The 17,005-nt window shown below is 39.0% G+C and overlaps 1 protein-coding gene across 1 annotated transcript in view; it reads right to left on the bottom strand.

Annotated features, from left to right (window-relative positions):
* Positions 1-17,005, bottom strand: part of LMNB1 (lamin B1) — a 53,012-nt gene that overhangs the window by 18,154 nt on the left and 17,853 nt on the right. Inside the window, exons 2-5 of the mRNA XM_055548748.1 lie at positions 10,824-10,980; positions 10,053-10,178; positions 5,337-5,507; positions 3,801-3,926 (exon numbers count right to left, since the gene is read on the bottom strand). Of these exons, the coding sequence (XP_055404723.1) occupies positions 3,801-3,926; positions 5,337-5,507; positions 10,053-10,178; positions 10,824-10,980 (580 nt within the window). The remainder of the gene's footprint in view (positions 1-3,800; positions 3,927-5,336; positions 5,508-10,052; positions 10,179-10,823; positions 10,981-17,005) is intronic.

Raw genomic sequence — 17,005 nt, forward strand, 5'->3', positions numbered from 1 at the left:
ACACAAAAATAGTAACTTACAGTTGGGAAACCTGGCAAACGTCTTAGCCAATGATGAAGGTTATCACCATCAATGATGTGTGTATGTCACGTAATCCCTGATATGATGTAACAAGAAGGGCATTTAAAATCCGTATCTCCAGGCTAATCATAAGAAAAGCATCAGATAAACTTAAGATTGGGGGGACAGCCTACAGGATACCTGGCCAGCTCTTCTTAAGACTGTCAAGGTCATGAAAAACAAAGAAAGTCTAAAAAGAACTGTCACTGACCAGAGGAGACTAGGGAGATCTGTGGTATCCTAAAACAGAAAAAGAACAGTAACAGAAAATCTGGTAAAATCCAAATAGTCTAGAGTCTAGATGACAATAATGTACCAATGGCAATGTCTCAGTTTTGACAAATGAACCACAGCCATCTAAGATGCTAACAAAGAAGGAAGACTGGGGGAGGGAGCTAAGGGAGCTGTGTGCACCAGCTTTCCAACTTCCCTACAAATTTACTATTATGCCAAAATAAAAATGTTATTTAAAAAATAACCAATGAATTAATTAAAATCCAGAGACATTCTATATCAGAAGCAAGCATTCATCTCAAGAGAGATGCTAAACAAAATCCTGCCTCAGAGAACTGTATTTGCAAAAAAAAAAAAAAAAAAAAAAGGCTATACATTGAGAAATCCATTTTTTCCCTTTCTCAGGGTTCTTATATTTTCTTTCCTCCAAAATAAAAAACAGTTAAGTGTAAAATGTATGTTCTTTGGGAATTTCCTGGCACCCCAGTGATTAGGACTCTGTGCTTCCACTGCAGGCGGCACAGGTTTGATCCTGGGTCAGGGAACAAAGCTTTCTCATGCAGCGCAGCCTAAAAATAAGCTAAGTAAAATGTCTCCTCTTCAATCAATCTCTTTATTTTTATGTATCAGGTGGGAAAGACAGATGGGCAACAATGTCTAATCTGAAGAGACATAAATCACCCAAGATTCAGAGAAAACGTTCAGCCTCCATCTGTAAAGGCCAAAATGTACTCTATTTGTCCACCTTAGATGTTACAGGGTTCTGTAAGAGGGAAAAATCAAAATCTAGGTATAAATAAGCTTTAAAGTTACTCTGAATCATTTTGTATTTTTAAACAGAAATATTTAAATGTAATTTAAATAGCTGCACTACACCTGCTTCGTAGTGAAATACAAAGAATACAACAGGAGAGACAGACCTAGATCCTTCTTCCTGATTCTGCCACTAAGTAACACACCTCACTAAACTGGTACCGTTAGGAAAACGAAGAGGTCCAACTAGACTATCTGTAAGATTCTGCCTCAAAACTCTAAATCTGTACTACTCAATTCTAATGGTGTCGGGTTCTCTTTGTTTTAAAATAAATAATTTTACCAGTTTGTTATAATCTAGCTCTGGCAGAAATTTCCAGAATATGGGTGTTAGAAAAACAAAAAATAAAGGTGCTTTCAAAGTTCCACTAAATTCTTCTGCAACTCAAACAGACCCTGACCAATTCAATAATTTGGCCAAAGTCAAAAATCTAAATAGAAATGAAAGAAAAGCTGTAAGCAATATATGAAATGCCTAATTACAAAACATAATACTGCTGCTATATTACATAAAAATATTTTCTAAGTCACCATTTTAAAGACTATATCAATTGTAAGTAAAACTAAGAACTACTTCATTAACATGAGTCACATAACCAAAGAGGAAATTCTATGGCCTAACATGCAGCATGATGAAATCAATGACTCCACAACAAATACTCTAAAACAAAAATTTAGAGATGTCTTTTTCTTTTTAATGATCTAAGGCTAAAATTCATCAACCAAAGAAGATATCCCTCAAGATACATTATTTATCATAAATTTGATACCAGAAAGGATCACTCTCCACCCCACTCACAGAGAAATTTAAAACTATCTGGCTGAAGCAGGCACTCCTCTCCTATTTCCTAAGGAAGGAGCTCTTCAAAACACTGAGGGCCCTGCCTAACACTGTTTAAGAGCTGCTAACCTGATGCAAAGAAATGACTCACTGGAAAAGACCCTGATGTTGGGGAAGATTGAAGGCAGGAGGAGAAGGAAGGGGGTGACAGAGGATAAGATGGTTGGATGGCATCACCGAGGATAAGATGGTTGGATGGCATCACTGACTCAATGGACATGAGTTTGAGCAAGATCTGGGAGTAGGTGATGGACAGGGAAGCCTGGTGTCCTGCAGTCCACGGGGTCACAAAGAGTCAGACATGACTGAACTAAACTGAACTGAACCTGAGTTAACCAAAAAACTTGCAATGATAGGAACATAACTAACATGCAAACAGGGAAAGAGCCCTGGACCTGAGTCAGAAGACAGAGCTACCAAATTTCAGAGCCTACTGCTATTTAACCACAGGCAAGTGCCATTCACCTCACCTGTAAAACATCCACACCTAGCATAAATGCATTAAGCATCAGCCCCTGCCCCAACCTCCTAAAAGATAGGGAAATGTAAAACTGAGGGAGAGGGAATAACCAGAATACCATGTATTAAATGGAGAAAAGTAGTAAATATCAACTCAGAGTAAAAACAGACAGGACTATCTTTGGAAAGGTACCTATTAAATGGGGCAATGGAAAAAAGATAGTTAATTCTTAAAAGAAAATCTTTGAAGAGAGTAAGGTATAAAAAGAAAAACTGCGAACAGTGGAAGAAACCCATTTGTCAGCTTACAGTCTCTGGGCTGGTCATTAAATTCACCCAGGTCTGTGGTCAGACTGAGTGAACTCAAAGGCTCTTGTCCTTCCAGCTCTTTAACTTTATGTTGTAAGTAATGAAGTACGTGTGATAACAGCAAAGTAAAAATTTCTGTTTTAATCAAGTTCTTTTTACATCACCTCGTTTTACACAATAAGGTGTCTTCTAAATTCCTACAATAAATGTCTTCAGTTTTGTAATAAGAAAAGGATACGACTAAAAACAAAATATTAAAAAAAAAGAAAGCTTATTTAATGAAGAATAAAAAAGTTTACTCTTATATGAAAAATTTAAAACAACAAAACTCCCTCCCTTAAGGAAAACAGAAACTGAAGTTACTGCCTAAGTCTTTAAGATGAGCGGTAGATTATCAACATATCCTGCACACTTATATGGCTGTACATGTACTTTGCATGCGTATCGGCATCACCCTTGAACCAAAACCCAGATTTCAGGCAGTGTCCACAGCTGCTTATGCAGCCCCTAGAGTGCACCATCACGTACTGACAGGCACCCATCAACACACCAGCAACAGTCATAAGAAGGTGTGCCAAAGAATGAATGGGTCACTAAATTCTTAGCCAAGATGCAAACTGATGCTGCTTCCTAAGATACTAACTACTGAGTATTCTAAGCACCAAGGGAGTTTGTCTAGAAACACAAAGCATTTACCACCCACAAAGAAAGTCCACAGGCTTTCCTTCATAACAGTTTCTAAATGTGATGAAAACGAGTATGCTGGGAAGAGCACTGTGTGGAGATCAGACTGCTGGCTGGGTCAGAAAACCAGGCTCCTGGGGTAAGTCCAGAGAATAAGCGGGCAGGTCGTTCCCTCAAAAGCAATTCCCTTAGCTCCACAGGTAATCTATTAGGTTAGGAACAACAGTCTCTGCCCAGAGGATGCTTATGCAGTGAGCAACAGAAAAAAACTCTGGGGAGCACTGTGAAACCAAAATTCAAGAAAATACTATCCTATCTGAAAAGTGATTTCAGGAAGAACCAAGCAGGTCGACTACCGTGGTGGAGGTAGCCTTCAAGTACAACTCTGAAGCTTAGTTACCTCTTTCTGTAGATTAGAAAGCTGAGACGAGAGGCTCTCAATTCTCATACGACTTTCCATCAGTTCTTCTCTGGCACTATTGACAGTAGAAGTAGTCATCTCTGATGACAGCCTGGCGTTCTCAAGCTAAGAAAAGAAGCAAACCACAGTCAGTCTTATCTAGTGAATTAGAACAAACAAATGAGGAAGCATGAATCGTCTCAAGATATTTTGTTTCAAACCTAAGCCCTGTCAGTAACTAGCTGATGAAACAGGAAAAGCATCATGAAGTTCGCTGATGTGGTATGAATTACCTTAGAAGTTTTTCTGCTTTTTCAGCTCAGTTTCCAATACAGGAGCTTAACAATGCTGATATACATGGGTTTACCCAAAATTTAGTGCTTCGATATTTCATCCATTGTATGTCTAATGTCTCAGATAATGCTGCTAGTAAGCAGACTGAACAGGGGCAATTTAGCCATGGTGGTGTTTGTAGGAAAACAAGCATCACATATCCCTAACCCACCAAATCTGATACAGAATATAAAGCAATAAACAGAAAGTACTAATTAAGAGATTATCTCAAACCAAATAGAAATACTTCCTTTCAGAAGCAAAAAAAAAGCTCCTCTGGTAGAAACAATAGCCCATTCCTCCAAATGCCCATAGCATTCTGTCCTGCCTGTCTTCAGGTATGTCTTCTGTGTGTCTCTTCCCTGACTCCCTCTGAGGCCAGAGTCTATGTGACCGACCCATCTTTAGCTTAGCTTCTTCAGTGCCCAGCACGGTGCCAGCACCAAGTAAGGGCTGAACAACTAAACATAAGGATTAAAAGATCACCCTCTCATCAGCCAACTACTACTTCATAAAGTGGATTAAAAGCAATACAACCAATTTGAGGCCATGCAATGGAAATTATTTTCAACACCTCTATGACTTATTTTCTAAGTCTTCCACTAACTTTTTAATCAAATCATGTAACATTTAACATATTGGGGTAAAATCATTTACTATGAAAGCCTGTACTCGGTGATTTAACAAATTTTTGCATGGTCTCCTGATATAAGAGAGAAGTTTCTATAGTCTTTTTTAAATGAATAATTAGTGGCCGAGGAAGAAATATCAGAGACTGTCCATTTGGCCTTTGTTCAAAACAGCCCAAAGTGTGGTGGTCACAATCCATCTACAATGACGACATGCATTCAGAATCAGATGCAGTCCAACAAGGTTAGTACTTGTCATTGAATGAGAAGTTACTTTTAGATGGCTGGAGTTTAGCTAATATAACTTGACACGAATGATCACTTGGACTAAGAGGTTAAAGACCATACCTTTGGTAAAAATGGAATAATCCTACTTTCTCTGAATAATTTCTAGTTAACGTTTATTTTATAAAAAATTGCTTTCTTAAAGAAAAAAATCAATGTTCTTTATTCATGGAGACCACAGGAATTCATTTAATAAAACTAGAACAAGCCAAACATCATGTTATGTTCTCGGGGATGCTCTGAAACAAACGCGTTCAGTGTTTCCCGCTGTCCTGGGCAGCCTGCTCACTTTGGCGTGGTAAGTCTGCTCCAGCTCTTCTTTGTACAGCTTGACTTGGGCATCGTGTTGCTCTCTCATCTCATGAAGGGCTTGAGCCAGCTTGTACTCATACTCAATCTGACGCCCAGAATCCACCTCTACCAAGCGAGTTTCATGCTTCCTTCTGGTCTCATTAATCTCCTAGGAAGAAAACAATGACATAAAACCAAGTTACTTACCATGGCAGACATCAAGACCATCTGAAGTTTTACACACCAACCTCCTCATGTCTGTCCTGACAAGTGTGTGAAGAGACACTTTTTTGCCTTCATTTTTATATGAGAAGATTTTTGAGACAGAACTAATGACAGAAATGGTAGCATCTCAAACCCTAGGAATTTTATGTTTATTTTCAGTAGCACAGCTATTTATTTCTCTTAAGGCAAGGAATGGCTGGAAGGCTTTACCATGCAATCATGGATAACTAGGTATACTGAACAGCAGGTAATTATTTTTCTAAATTGTACTGACAGTAGTACTAAGAATAACTCTGAAAAAAAAGTTCCACACGAAAAGTTAGAAACCTATCAGCAAAACTTCAACTAGAAGATTAATGCATAAAATAAAACTTGTCTTAGACATACTAAGAGGCAATGGATAGAGCAAACTAATTTACATGACTCATCCTAATAGCTGGTGATGCTAAGGTATCAACATCAATTGATACAGAATCTTACTGACCATATTACTTTTCTATCTCAAATACATATGACAATTCACTATCAAAGAATAGACATAATAGGCATAATCCTTCACATTAGGTTTTAAGGAATTATCCAAACTAGAATGGCTAGGAACACAAGTCCAAGAATAACATTTCCATTCTAGCATCTAGCTCTGAAAATACAATAGATCTGTCCTTAATGGCAATAATTAAAGAGGCCACAAGAGGGGGATATAAGAACTTCTTGTTCCTGCATCCTCTTCCAGCATGCGGTTTTTCTGTGCATGTCCTCATCTTTCTCTTAACCACAGGAAGATGAGCTGGACAGAATCAGAAAACCAGGGATCAAATTCCAGTTCCGCTACTAGTCTCCTAGGGCTCATATCTATATGAAGTGAATGCTACTTAAATCATAAAAATATGCAAATAAAAGGTTTAGTTCAACCAGTATCAGGTACCTACTAGCCATTTTGCCCTTCATCTGCCTCCCTTCCTCCTCTTGCTGCTTTTCTCCTTCCTCTTACCCCTTAACTGTTCATAATAAGAAATCTAGGTATATTTACTGAATAGAATTTGACCCTCCATGTGAAAAAAAAAGAAATGAGGAATATTTTTTTAATTCCTTCTCAAAAAGGCAAAACCCCAAAATTCAAAGTTGCTACCCAAACATTCTAAAAATACTAAATTACTTTTTACTGATGTTGTTTTTCACTTAGTATTTTACATGAAATAAATGACTTGCAAAGAAAAAAATTCTCAACCTCTGGTTTAAAGATGCAGGAATCCACACAGCTTCAAAACTAAGAAATAATAGATCATGGGCAATTTTAACAAAATGAAACAAAAATGTAAGTCAAGGTAGAGATACTTCAATTTATGAACTGTAGTGAATAATTATATGATAGCAGTCACTGTAATTTATAAGGAGCTTTCACACATAGTATTTTACTTTGATCCTCACCACTTCTTGGGAAAAAAACAGCAAGCACTGATATTTCATTTTTAAATAAGAAACCGACTCAAGAACTGTCCAAAGTCTGGCTGCTTATCCAATGAGTGCGCTTTGTCCCCACAATACCCAGTAAAAATGGTCAATTTCTATTAAATTACTTTCTCAAACTAAAATTATTTAAGTTCTATAATAAATTCCTATTTTAAAATTGTTAGTCACCATTTTTACATTCAGTTCAGTTCAGTTCAGTCGCTCAGTTGTGTCTGACTCTTTGCGACCCCATGAGTCCCAGCACTCCAGGCCTCCCTGTCCACCACCAACTCCCGGAGTTCATTCAAACTCATGTCCATTGAGTTGGTGATGCCATCCAGTCATCTCATCCTCTGTCGTCCCCTTCTCCTCCTGCCCCCAATCCCTCCCAGCATCAGGGTCTTTTCCAATGAGTCAACTCGTAGCGTGAAGTGGCCAAAGTATTGGGTTTCAGTTTCAGCATCAGTCCTTCCAATGAACACTCAGGGCTGATCTCCTCCAGAATGGACTGGTTGGATCTCCTTGCAGTCCAAGGGACTCTCAAGAGTCTTCTCCAACACCACAGTTCAAAAGCATCAATTCTTCGGTGCTCAGCTTTCTTCACAGTCCAACTCTCACATCCATACATGACCAGTGGAAAAACCATAGCCTTGACTAGACAGACCTTTGCTGGCAATGTAATGTCTCTGCTTTTCAATATGCTGTCTAGGTTGGTCATAACTTTTCTTCAAGGAGTAAGCGTTTTTTAATTTCATGGCTGCAGTCACCATCTGTAGTGATTTTGGAGCCCAAAAAAATAAAGTCTGCCACTGTTTCCACATCTATTTGCCATGAAGTGATGGGACTGGATGCCATGATCTTAGTTTTCTGAATGTTGAGCTTTAAGCCAACTTTTTCACTCTCCTCTTTCACTTTCATCAAGAGGCTTTTTAGTTTCTCTTCACTTTCTGCCATAAGGGTGGTGTCATCTGCATATCTGAGGTTATTGATATTTCTCCCGGAAATCTTGATTCCAGCTTGTGCTTTATTCAGCCCAGCGTTTCTCATGATGTAATTTGCATATAAGTTAAATAAGCAGGGTGACAGCCTTGACGTACTCCTTTTCCTATTTGGAACCAGTCTGTTGTCCCATGTCCAGTTCTAACTGTTGCTTCCTGACCTGCATACAGATTTCTCAAGAGGCAGGTCAGGTGGTCTGGTATTCCCATCTCTTTCAGAATTTTCCACAGTTTATTGTGATCCACACAGTCAAAGGCTTTGGCATAGTCAATAAAGCAGCAATAGATGTTTTTCTGGAACTCTCTTGCTTTTTCCATGATCCAGCGGATGTTGGCAATTTGATCTCTGGTTCCTCTGCCTTTTCTAAAACCAGCTTGAACATCTGGAAGTTCACGGTTCACGTATTGCTGAAGCCTGGGTTGGAGAATTTTGAGCATTACTTTACTAGCGTGTGAGATGAGTGCAATTGGGCGGTAGTTTGAGCATTCTTTGGCATTGCCTTTCTTTGGGATTGGAATGAAAATTGAAGTGGCCAGTCCTGTGGCCACTTCTGAGTTTTCCAAATTTGCTGGCATACTGAGTGCAGCACTTTCATAGCATTATCTTTCAGGATTTGAAATAGCTCAACTGGAATTCCATCACCTCCACTAGCTTTGTTCACAGTGGTGTTTTCTAAGGGCCACTTGACTTCGCATTCCAGGATGTCTGGCTCTAGGTGAGTGATCACACCATCATGATTATCTGGGTCATGAAGCTCTTTTTTGTACAGTCATTTAAGTATTTAACTGCATATTCTTTAACCTGCGTATTCTCAAACTCTCTTCAATTTTGAGAAAATACACATGTGCCTTTCTTCAACTGTATTACACTACACGTCTTTTCTGGTAACAGTTGTTACTTTTACCCCTCAAGGCAGAACCACAGAAGTTATGGCCGATAGATGATATTTTTTAATATACACATATAACTATAAACGCTGTGGGTAACCAGCCCCCAATGACTGCTGTGTTCATCTCCTATGTGAGCCCCCTTCCATACTGTATCGTGGTTCGTCTGTGTGATGGGGAGTGACGGTGTATCACTTAGGGATTTAGTCTCTACAAGACAATATGGCTTGCCTTGCTCTCTCTCTCTCATCATCCACTCTTCAGGGATCCCATCATGAGCAGCTCTGACAAAAGAGCCTGGTGGGCTACAGTCCATAAGGTTGCAAAGACTGAGCGACTAATATATACACATAAGGAAGCAGATGCTGAACTGGTATCTCCAGACAACAGTTGTGAATGAACTCTGAAGTGTTCCTCCAGACCAGGCTGAAAGCCTGACTGTAACCTCATGAGACCCTGAAGACAACCATCCAAGTTAAACAGCTCTTAGATCCCTGACCTTGAGAAACTGTAAGATAGTAAAAGTCTGTGATTTTAAGATACTACATTTTGAAGTAATATATCACTAATACAAATGCTTAAAGAGGTTGATAGTTAATTAACAGCTGTGGCCAGACCTTTTTAAGTTAGATGAAGTAAGTTCAGTTACATTATTGCACAAGTGAAAGTCGCTCAGTCATGTCCAATTCTTTGTGACCCCATACAGTTTCCATACAGTCCATGGTATTCTCTGGGCCAAAATACTGGCGTGGGTAGCTGTTCCCTCATCCAAGGGATCTTCCCAACCTAGGGATCAAACCCAAGTCTCCCCCATTGCAAGCGGATTGTTTATCAGCTGAGCCACCAGGGAAGTCCAAGAATACTGGAGTGGGTAGCCTATCCCTTCTCCAGCCGATCTTCCCAACCCAGGAATCAAACCAGGGTCTCCTGCGCAGGTGGATTCTTAACCAACTGAGCTATCAGGGAAACCCTAAATGAAGTAAAAGCTTATACATTTACCATAACACCTTGAATTCTTACATGCAGCCTTTTTAGCAACAGTGCCTTAAATCATTTGCCTACAGAATTCTTCCCATTTTTTCACATGTATGGTTTATAACAAAGCATTTTGGGATCCCTCCATTCCTTAAAGAAGAAAAATTATATATAATTACCTCCTCATACATGTTTTTACGAAACTCCAAGTCCTCAGTAAGGCTCTGACAGCGATTCTCCAAATCCACTTTAAGTAAAGTTTCATCTGCTAACTGTTTCTTCGCAGCAGCTAAAGAGGCTTCCAACTAATAGAAGGAAAAAGAACTAATGAAAATTATACAGCAATCATTTAGAAATGAATTTAATAGATACCGATGGATTGAATCAAGTCAAGTATTACAATTTCTATATATTTGTCAATCTATGAGAGTCCCTCATGATAATCTTTTATCACAGAACTGTGGGTTCAACTGCTGGTCCCACCCACAGAGTGTCACATCAAAACACCCCTCAAATCTGGTAAATGGCAACGGGGGATGAAGAGATACCTATGGCTTACGTTTCAAAACTCAAACAAACGATTTTAGCTACCAATTTGATTTTTTTCCTGTGTGGAGAGCACCATTAAGACATCTTCTCTCTTTTTACCCTACATTTTGGTACAATAATGAAATAAGCTGTGAGATCAAGAAAAGAATGAGCACAAGCACAACAGAGAGGAGAAACAGCAGCAACAAGATCTGCACAGGCCAGACACAGTGACTGAGAGGTGAGGGCGCTTCACATGCCAACTAGCTCTGGTCTATGCAGGGGTAACCACCACTCCCCCGCCCCCAGCCAAAATAACTCAATACATTTTTTAAGATAAAAAGCATAAAACAAGTTTTACAATCAAGACAGATGGGGCATTTAACCTGCGAAATACAGCTCAAGAGCAGAGTCTAACTTACCTGGGCCATCTGATCCTTCAGATCTTCCAAATCACTCTCTAAACTTTTCTTGTCACCAAGTGCAGTCGCCAAAGCTGCATCTTTCGAATTCAGCGCTGCTTCGTATTCTCGAAGCTTGATCTGGGCTCCATTAAGGTCAGATTCTTTTTTAGCATAACTGCAAAACATTTGAGAAAGTGCAAGACATCATATTATAGCCCAACTGAACCATTCTCCCTCCCTGTTTAAGGGGGAAACAAAAGAGGAGGCAATTTAAATAAAGGCTGCCATAAGCTACTAAAATCACAGGAGTGATTGGGGAGCACTCTATCTAGAGTGCTATCTTTGGTGGATAATAATTTCTTCCTTCAACAACCACCCTTCTCTGATTAGCAATGACTCTAGGTGTAAGATGTCCAGAGGCCCAATGTATCAGAATCTGGTTGTCTCTGAGGGAGAACGCAAGCCTTCTTGTTTTATAAAGAGGTGTCTATATGGTTCACTAAAACTTTGCTGAAGAAATGAAAACTTGTTCTTTTTAAATACAATGAATATTAAAAATCAAGACATCAAATCAAGATAAATGATGAGATTAAATAAATGAAAAGTTACTTCAAAAAGTAATGTTATGACTTGCTAATATATATTGATAGATACTTCTTGGACATTACCTAAGAACTGATCCCAAGCTTGCAAATAGTTTCCATTTCTTACACAAGAGGTGGTTTTAAAACTTCCTTAACTACAAATAAGGGCCTTCCTAGTATTTTGAAGAAAATAATTTTTTCAGTTTATACTAATAACTATCCAAAATGAAACTAGAATGAAGGTGTATTTTACTTCTAATTATCACTTTTTATTAAATGGAGTTCTACATTATAAAATTAAGATTCCTTTAGGATATAGTTTGTCAAATAATTATATTGTAAAGATCAGTATTTTTTAATGCAAATAATTCCATTATCATCAATAGGTCATACTGGAAAAGCCTTAATAATATAAAAACTCTCAATATATATTCTTAATTAAAACTGCTATTATAGAGAAGTACTTCTACTACTGATGTTTGAGAGTGGGCTCAACAAAGGAATCTTTAATTAACAGAAATCCTTCAAATATTATTATATCAATACCATAATAAAATTAAGAAAAAACTATCCAAAGGATAAGCAAAGGTAGTATAAAGAGAAGATTTAATAGTACTCAGTTTTTACTCATTTTGGTATTATAAAACAACTACATACACATATAAAATCTCAGCAGTCACATAACAAGAATTTGTTTTTCTTAAATTCTGTATTTTTAAAAACCACAAGATGGCAGTCTTTCCCTGAAGACTTTGTTTAGAAAGGCGGAGGGGGGAGGGAAATCAACTGTAGGAGAAAAAAAAAAATTCCCATACGGTCATTAATTTGTAACAAAAATGCCTAATTCATAAAAGTGCTGGGTCCCAAAGCTAGGAACACCATAGAAAAGAATCAATACTTGTGGAAGAGCCATTACTTTACCCCACAATATAAATGACCAGAGCTGGAAGGGAGAAATAGCGCAATACATTGGATTTTAAAACACAATCATATTTTATAGCGAATTGCACAATATTTACAAAAGCTACTGACTCAAAATTACTTAATGGTTACAAAATTCTTCTGCATCACTGACTAATACTTAAGTTAGTAAATATTAGGAGGGGCTTCCCTGGTGGCTCAGTAGTAGTAAAGAATTCACCTGCCAATGCAGGAGACATAGGTTTGATCCCTGGTCCGAGAAGATCCCACATGCCATGGAGCCAACTGAGCCCCTGCGCCACAACTACTAAGCCAGGGCTCTAAAGGCCGGGAACCTCAACTGAAGCCTGCGCCCTAAAGCCCCTGCTCCACAACAAAGAGAAGTCACTGCAGTGAGAAGCTTGCGCATGGCAACTACAGAGAACCCCTCCTCGCCGCAACTAGAGAAAAGTCCACACAGCAATGAAGACCCAGCACAGCTGAAAATAAATAAATAAAATTATTTTTAAAGATCATGCAGGAAGTCTTGGTCTAATTACCAGCACACGGTCAAAGTCCAGAAACCTGCAAAACTGACATCATATAATATACACATGGGAGTATGCATCACCTAAGCACAGAATAACATCTGACAATGCTCTGAACAAAGAATAATTTAGACAGGAATCCAAAGTTATGAGGAAGTATCACTTAAGGCATCGGTGGGATTTTTCTGCAACTATACTTCCTAACTGAATTTCTTCAGTTACTGACCTGCTTATTCAAAGGAGATTTTCTCATACATGCACATGCTGAGTATAAGTCAGAAAACACCCATTTACTGGAGGTGTTTACCTAAGAACCAAAACTTTAAATTGCAACAACAAAAAAAAAGGTTTATAAAACATAGCTAACACTCTAATTAAGAATCTCCTCCCGTAATAAAATTACTTTCATTTCAAGTAAGCTTGAATTTCAGTCATAGAGAAGGAAATAGCAACCCACTCCAATATTCTTGCCTGGGAAATCCCTTGGACAGAGGAGCCTGACAGGATGCAGTCCGTGGAGTTGCAAAGAGTCAGACACAACTTAGGGACTAAATAAGCTTGAATTTCATTCATAGCAAGTAACCAGGTCTAATCAAATATCTGACCATTAAAAAAATAATCAGCTGGAAAGGCTACATTTACAGTACTGTTATTCCATCTCGGTGGATCAAGAGAAACAGACATAACTTCAATAATGGACTTCCCAATAGAACCTGGTACCTAAATCTGGGACCTGTTCTTATAATCTCCTGAGGCTTGTAGGACTAAATAACCTAAATACAATTCATTACCTGCTACTTTCTGAATTACTCCTGACCACCTCTGACTACTAAGAAAACCACTGCTTTAATCATCTTGGTTTTTCAACCTGCCAACTCTTTGAACTTGGCTAGTTTTAGGACCAGCATTTCAACCCTGGCTTCGGCACTGAGCTGCCTGGCTCTCAAACTCTGTGTCTGTTTGCTGAGGACTCTGCACTACCTTTTCTCCTCGAATGACAAGTATCCCACTCCCTCAGTAGCCTTCATTTGTTTAAGTGTACTCCATTCCAGACTACTCCCACCAATAAATAAAGGGAGATTAGAAAATGCAACCAATTATATAATTGCTGGAAAACATATGCTTAACTGAGCTCCTAGGGGATATCCATCATTGGCAGGCAGTAACTGTAGAGCACATTCTAACTAAAGTCACATCACATACTCACAACACACAGAAAATCACTAGTAAGACCTAGTAAGTATATAATAATGACTTAAAAGTCAATTATGAATCATACTGTAGTTGTAAAACCTGAAAAATTAAGTTGACCACTTAAATAGGGAATGAAAAATTAGTCTGAACGAGAAATTAAGCAGAACTAGAGGGACAAATACATACTAGAACGTGATCTGAAACTTGTTACAGAACAGCTTTAATTAGTCAGGTATTGGCAACTTCCCTGGTGGCTCAGACAGTAAAGCGCCTGCCTATAATGCGGGAGACCCGGGTTCAATCCCTGGGTCGGGAAGATCTCCTGGAGAAGGAAATGGCAACCCACTCCAGTATTCTTGCCTGGAAAATCCCATGGACAGAGGAGCCTGGTAGGCTACAGTCCATGGGGTCGCAAAGAGTTGGACACGACTGAGCGACTTCACTTCACTTGGCAACCTACTGCCGTTCCGTTAGCATTTCACCGGTCAGTTTACACATATAGCACAATGCTCAGCTGAATGAATTCTCTAGCTTGACTAGTAACACAACCCCAAAAGTCCCTGAATTCAGGTTCTCTAAATCACCTACTACATACCCATGAATGAAGAATCCATGTTCATTTTCAGGACAGGATTTATATATTTGGGTTTGGTTTCCTTCTTTCACAAGTGCCATTAATTTTCCATTTTTCCACAAATACTTTTGTCCTTATTCATTGATTCTCATATACGGAAATATAAGTAACAAAGTGTTACATTAAGCAATTCAAAATAAAAGACCTAAATGGTAAGATGGTCTCTTAGTTGATAGAATAGTTACATAACTAGAAGAAGGTATACAAAATTACTTTCTGGATATTAAATGGCATTTCCATGAAATTTACCAAAGGTTATTATACTGCAAATATACAAGAATAGATAAGGGCAAGAAAACTAGGGGATTCCCTAGTGGCTCAGATGGTAAAGAGTCTGCTTGCAATGACGGAGAACTGGGTTTAATCCCTGGGTTGGGAAGATGCCCTGGAGAAGGGAATGGCTACCCACTCCAGTATTCTTGCCTGGAAAATCCCATGGACAGAGGAGCCTTGGAGGGCTATAGTCCATGAGGTCGCAAACAATCGGACACGACTGAGCAACTAACGCACACACACACACAAATGTTTGCTAAATTAAAAAAATCTGTTGAAGATGTGTATTCTTACGAAAAAAAAATACATCCAAACTGTAATAATTATAGACTTTAGAATACGGATTTTAAAAAGCCACACATCTTGGGGGGAGGGGGTGGGGAAAAAACAGGCAAGAAACACTCATGTTTCTAAAGATAAAAACAGAAATACAAGTATTGGGTCTTTTTAATTACTGCCTTCACATGTCAGACAACAGCTTATGGAAACCAGAAAGGAACCACTCTCAGGCATGTTTTAAACCCCACTCATAATCTTCCATTGCAAAATACTAGGCAACTCTGGTTACTCAGATCACTTACTTGCAATTTTGAAAAGCTATTACAGATTGTCAGGTTCATCTTATTTAAGAGTAGCTACTAAACAAATTCAGACTGAATAATGTTCCTGATTTTTAATCTAGATGGAAATGAGACTACAAAGGAAGATGAAAGACCAACAAAAACAAAACACGCCAATGATTTCTCAGCAGGTGTCCAGCTACCTTTCTTAACTCAGCACTCATCACTAGCATTTACTTCAGGACCACTCTTACTTAGAAAAACAAATTACAGGGAATGAAAGGGAAAAGTCATTTAGTTTTTTACCTCCAATCAGATAACAAGAACCATTCTTTATAAAATTATTTTTAATCATATCCACAAAGGCTTTTTAAATCCCTCAAAATAGACCCACTCTACATGGAGAGTCAGGCTGATCAGGCCCAGCTCTTTGAGCTCTGGTGTTAATACACAGTAAGGTTCTGAACAGCTGTCTGATGGCAGCTGAACACCGCTTAACACTAATGCAACTATTCAATGACTCAAATAATCCAGCTTCTAAGGTGCTTTTCATCCCAGAGTTCAGAATCAACATGCCCTATATTATGTAGCCATGGTTCAGACTTTTAGTGCAAAAATAAACTTTATTTGGGGCTTCAGTTCAGTTCAGTTGCTCAGTTGTGTCCGACTCTTTGCAACCCCATAGACTGCAGCACGCCAGGCCTCCCTGTCCATCGCCAACTCCCGGAGCTTACTCAAACTCATGTCCATTGAGTCGGTGATGCCACCCAACCATGTCATCCTCTGTCGTCCCCTTCTCCTCCTGCCTTCAATCTTTCCCAGCATCAGGGTCTTTTCAAATGAGTCGGCGTGGGAGCAACTGTGAGGAGATACCCCACATCCAAGGGCAGAGAAGGCCCAGCAAGATGGCAGGTGCTGGAGCGGAGGCTCCGTGGCGGCTGTGCGGCTGGAGAGTGGCTCTGAGGGGAGACCCCACGTCCAAGAACAAAGGAGACGCCCCAGCAAGATGGTAGGAGGGGCAAAATCATTTGGAATCAAACCCCATACCCACCAGAAACGCTCAGAGGGCTCAAACCTTTTGCGCACCAGGACCCAGAAAGCCCACAGAGACTGAGACAGAACTGTGTTTGGGCTTAAGATAAAGGTTATTAATATGCCCAAACAAAAACCTTCTGTCCTGAAACTGAGTAATCTATCTAAAGTAATAGACTCAAACTGCATATTAAATGCATCTGCCCCAACATTCATTCATCAGCCTCAATACTGTCCTCAAAGTATCTTCCCTTCCAAAGGGAGAAGGGATGTGATCCACAATATTTCTACCAAGGAAAATTAATTACAAATTAAGTATAATTTAATATACCATGTCACCAAAGTCATGTGATCACAATTTCCATTAATAAGGGTATCCTCAGACACAAGCAAAAAGACTAAGATGCTTCTGCACAAACCCAAAATGGATAATTTCTGGTGGTAATAAAATTCTGCTTCTCATTCAATAAACTGA

This window comes from Bubalus kerabau, chromosome 1 (genome assembly GCF_029407905.1).
Source record: "Bubalus kerabau isolate K-KA32 ecotype Philippines breed swamp buffalo chromosome 1, PCC_UOA_SB_1v2, whole genome shotgun sequence".
NCBI lineage: Eukaryota > Metazoa > Chordata > Mammalia > Artiodactyla > Bovidae > Bubalus > Bubalus kerabau.